Source organism: Mercurialis annua, linkage group LG1-X (assembly GCF_937616625.2).
Source record: "Mercurialis annua linkage group LG1-X, ddMerAnnu1.2, whole genome shotgun sequence".
Classification (NCBI taxonomy): Eukaryota; Viridiplantae; Streptophyta; class Magnoliopsida; order Malpighiales; family Euphorbiaceae; genus Mercurialis; species Mercurialis annua.
The window spans coordinates 10,274,011-10,278,974 of NC_065570.1; the positions used below are offsets into that span (position 1 = coordinate 10,274,011).

General features: G+C 32.4%; 1 protein-coding gene across 1 annotated transcript; it reads left to right on the forward strand.

Annotated features, from left to right (window-relative positions):
* Positions 1 to 1,182: 1,182 nt before the first annotated feature.
* Positions 1,183 to 3,883, forward strand: LOC126678300 (ribulose bisphosphate carboxylase/oxygenase activase, chloroplastic-like). Its single transcript, XM_050373206.2, has 6 exons — positions 1,183 to 1,456; positions 1,573 to 1,871; positions 1,949 to 2,054; positions 2,451 to 2,536; positions 2,604 to 3,076; positions 3,345 to 3,883. Exons 1-6 carry the CDS (start codon positions 1,412 to 1,414, stop codon positions 3,629 to 3,631), a joined length of 1,296 nt encoding a protein of 431 aa, XP_050229163.1. The 5' UTR covers positions 1,183 to 1,411; the 3' UTR covers positions 3,632 to 3,883.
* Positions 3,884 to 4,964: the final 1,081 nt, after the last annotated feature.

Sequence of the window (4,964 nt, forward strand, 5' to 3'; positions counted from 1 at the left end):
CTCCTGGCGAATCCCTCTCCTAAAAAACCCTAGATCCATAGGGCTTCCATTGAACAATACTGAAGTGCTACCTAAAGAAAAACAAACCCTCGTCTACTCTATCCATTTAATTAGAAAATTCATGCAGCTCATAATAAAAAGCATATAGTCTCACTCAATATTGTGAAAAGGTTAATGATAATCCAGTTTAAAAACCAAAAATTTATTCTTTCTCTCTTTATTGCCAAAGGAATAAGCTCATTCGCAATATAGACAATTCAGAATGCTTTGCCTTTCAAGAAGGCATGTTGACTACAAAAGATCATCCGAGTAAATAAAGCGCTAACCTTAAAGAAAGAATTTTCGAAAATGTGCTTGAAGAATTAATAGATATACAATCCTTTATGTTAGCTGACCCTGCCATCTTCAGAACTAAAATCATAACCATCTTTTAACCATCTTTTATAATTCTCTTTGCGTGGCATGTTTTATTCGTTCATTTATTTTCGAAAAACCAATTTTTATTCGTTCACTCTTTTATTGTCATATAAGATAGGTTAGAAAAAGTAAATTATATAACATTACTCTTACGCCAAATGTCATTTTAAATAGGCCTAATGTCTTAAAAAAACCCTGACCTTTTAGTCTCTTTTCAATCATATCCTGACGTTGAAAATTTGTCAATTTTACCCTATTTTGCGTTTTTGTGTTTCAATTGTACCCTGCAAAATTAAATCAACGTCTTTTGCGTTTGGAAATTTGTTTAAAACAGTCTCCATGTCTCGCATATATTGATTGTATATTTTTAAAATTTATTTAAATTTAGTTAAATTAATTAAGAATTTAAATTAGTGTTAATTTGATTATGGTTTTTAGTTACTTTTTAAAAATAAAGGATTTATTTGTACTTTTTTGAATAAAAAAAAATTAATTTCATGTTTAGACTTAATTAATTGAATGATTTCATCATTTAAGTAAAAAAAATTAACAAAAATTAAAATATTGGGGTACAATTGAAAACGGAAAATTCAAAAGTGGGTAAAATTGACAAATTTTCAACGTCGGGGTGGAATTGAAAAAAAAATTAAAGGTGAGGGGTTTTTGAGTGATTAGGCCTTTTAAATACACAATTAATAACGCTATGATATTGCACTTAGTTCACATACGAATTTTACCTATTTTAAAGTTTGATCGGAGATGACATGAAGTCAAAAACTAACGTCCGTTTCACTCCACATCATAACAATCCCAACATCTCATTTCCTCGGCCGTTATAAATTCGTAAGCCAATCCATACAAACTCATATCTCACGCACTTCAACAAACTCAACCCACTCTCCCTCACCATAAATCCCCACCAAAACACCCATCAATTCTCAGTCCCGTCTTCTTTTTCTTCTCTTTAAACCCATCATCACTGTCGATCCGATCAATGGCTGCATCTCTGTCCACTGTTGCAGCTGCCAACAGAGCACCGGTACCAGTTTTTTCCCGCCTTTTTTTCTGAGTGTGTTTACTTTGTTATCATCGCCTCTCTTCTTTTCTTTAAGTTTACTAATGGAACTGAACTTTCTTTACATTCTTTACTTGCAGCTGAAGGTAAATGGTTCAGGTGCTGCACCATTCTTGGGGTGCAGTTTAAAGAAACTTAACTCGAAGATCATAAACCAGAAAATCTTGAAATGTAATTTAAAGATGACTGCTGAATATGATGAACTGAAGCAGAGTGATAAAGACAGATGGGGAGGTCTGGCATTTGATATATCAGATGATCAGCAAGACATTACTAGAGGAAAGGGTATGGTGGACTCTCTGTTTCAAGCTTCCATGGGGTCTGGAACTCATGATGCAGTTCTGAGTTCGTATGACTATGTTAGTCATGGTCTTCGCCAGTAAGTGTTGGCTGTTTTATTTTTGGAATTTGAGATTTCTGATTTTGAGGGTTGGACTAATTTGGAAGTTTTTTCAGGTGTAATTTTGATAATGTTGTGGATGGTTTGTATATTGCACCTGCATTTATGGATAAAATTGTTGTTCATATTACCAAGAACTTCTTGAACCTCCCAAATATTAAGGTTAGTTAGGGTTAACAAATTTGAGTGGTACCAGATCTTTGTTTTACATTTCAATTTAATGCAAAATTTCAACTCGTATCGAAATATTATCGAAAATTTAGTTTTTATTTAACCCGGAGTCTTCGATTATTTTTAGATCAAATGTGTCATAATCGAATGCAGCATTTTCTAAGAATGCATATGATCTTATATAAAGCACCAGTCAAATGGCGATTAATATGCCAACGATGTGCCATCATATTCTTAAAATATACTTTACCAGATTACCATATTAGATTGGAATTGCATTAAATGAAAATCAAATTATTGATATTAGTTTGATATGAATTGAAGGTCTAGTACTCTCTTGATTGGTAAAATATTTGACACTGGAAAAGTAATGAGTAATTGGCACAGGTTCCTCTGATCTTGGGTATATGGGGAGGCAAAGGACAGGGAAAATCATTCCAATGCGAGCTTGTTTTCGCCAAGATGGGAATTAAGTAAGTCAATCTTGAATTCATCCATCACTTATAAACTTGAAAATTTTCTGATCTTGAATGTTGGCAGCCCAATTATGATGAGTGCCGGAGAATTAGAAAGTGGAAATGCCGGAGAGCCAGCGAAATTGATCAGGCAAAGATATCGTGAGGCTTCAGACATCATTCGGAAAGGAAAGATGTGCTGTCTCTTTATAAACGATCTAGACGCAGGCGCTGGTAGGATGGGTGGAACTACACAGTACACTGTCAACAATCAGATGGTGAATGCTACTCTGATGAACATTGCTGATAATCCGACTAATGTCCAGCTTCCTGGAATGTACAACAAGCAGGAGAATCCTCGTGTTCCGGTAATTGTCACTGGTAATGATTTCTCCACACTGTATGCTCCTCTCATTCGTGATGGCCGTATGGAGAAATTCTATTGGGCACCCACACGAGAGGACCGCATTGGTGTCTGCTCGGGGATCTTCAAGACCGACAATATTCCTCACCAGGATATTGTAAAGCTTGTCGACACTTTTCCTGGACAGTCCATTGGTAAGCTTCATCAAAAGGCAATTGATGTTATCATGATCTATACACCACCAGAAACAGAAATGCTCAAATGAAAAATATCTAAATGATACTATTGTTTTACATGAATATGTTATAAATATAGAATTATCGAATTTCAGTAGCGTTTCCGGAAACCAAAACAAAACGCTGAAACATAAAACTCAAGAAGTTTAACATAGGTTATCATGATCAATAACTATATGAATTCACACCTAATGATGATGAATTATAAATTTGTTTTGTTCCGTAGACTTCTTTGGTGCAGTTAGAGCAAGAGTTTATGATGATGAAGTGAGGGCGTGGATATCGAGTATCGGAGTCCAAAATATCGGGAGAAGGCTGGTGAATTCAAAGGAAGGACCTCCGACATTCGAACAACCAAATATGACACTGAAGAAGCTCCTCGAGTACGGTAGCATGCTTGTCGAAGAGCAGGAGAATGTGAAGAGAGTAAAATTGGCTGACAAGTACTTGAAAGAAGCAGCTCTTGGAGATGCAAATGAAGATGCCATTAATAATGGAAGTTTCTATGGTTAGATTCTTGATTCTGAAAAACAGGAAAACTTTTGTCCAACTGCTAGGAATGATGATGGAAGCTGTGGCTATGATCAATTCTTGTTTTATCCAATAATAGTATATTGTATAGATATTTGTCCAAGGATGATTGTATCTTGAAATTCTGTCAAAGTTTGCCTTTACTCTGTTTCTATTTAAATTGTATTTTTCTAATTGTAAAAAACGAATGAAGCAAATTGCAACTTAATTTTTAATATTCTTTCTTTTCTCTTCTCTCCATCAATCTGTTTGGTAAGATTTTGTTTTATATTTCTATTTTTCTATAATCTATCTATCTATATATTATATAATTGAGAGGACCAACGGAGGCCTCTCATTGATTCTCATCAAATAGAGCATTCCTGTTAGTTCCCACCTTTTTCGAACTACCTATTTTAATTTAAATAAATAAATTAGTTTTATATTATAACAGTTAACATTCTAATCTATATAAACCACCTTATTTATTTACTTTCGAACGTAACTCAATATTCATATCAATATAAATATTGACCTAATACTCTCTCTTTTCCTGTTGTAGTTTCAGCGGCTAGGTTTAATTTTAATATTTGTTCTCTTTTCTCCGTAGTGCTTTATAGACATTAGGAATTTGTTTATGCTCATTAAGATTTTTTTGTATACTGCTTTGTTATTAGGGATAGTCTTTTGTTTGATGTTAATAATAATATACACAAGTGGCATGTCTTTTTTTTTTTTCAGTTTTCAAACTTTTGTGTTATAACGTTGTTGATATTACAATTTGGAAGTTTGATTTTTTCCAACCATCAGATGGAAATGAATACAACAAGGGAAGGCAACTGCTAGCTTTAATTTAAAGGTATTACATAATTCTTTGTATAGTTTTTTTTATTTCACTCCAATTAAAGTTTGTATTTGTGTTTTAGGTTTAACCTAAATTTTTTATTAAAATTTAATAAAGAGAATTATTTTAACGCTCATATTACGATCAACTAGCTATTTAATTATGAAAGATTAATATTTTACCACTTATGCTATATTCATTTTTTTTATTTTCTTTTCTTATGATCAAAATATGAATGAAAACAGTTTTTGAGGTTTTCTTTATTTTTTTTAGTGTTTAGGTCAAAACTTGAATTTTTTTTATATATGGGACTTTGATTATTATAATTTATTTTTTGAAAAATTTATACATAATTTTATTTTAAGCATAAATTAATATAAAACAAGATCATATGATAGTAATTGTCGAATAAATTATTAGCCTAGCAATTTCTCAACAAATATTTTTAGTTTTTATAATACATGAGCTAAGATAGGCTTAATCACCAAAAAA

Excerpts from the sequence above, each read along its gene's own strand:
- LOC126678300 (XM_050373206.2), top strand. The coding sequence starts at position 1,412 with ATGGCTGCATCTCTGTCCACTGTTGCAGCTGCCAACAGAGCACCG. Across the intron at positions 1,872-1,948 it reads GTTAGTCATGGTCTTCGCCA|GTGTAATTTTGATAATGTTG; the intron begins GTAAGTGTTGGC and ends AAGTTTTTTCAG. Across the intron at positions 3,077-3,344 it reads TTTTCCTGGACAGTCCATTG|ACTTCTTTGGTGCAGTTAGA; the intron begins GTAAGCTTCATC and ends TTTGTTCCGTAG.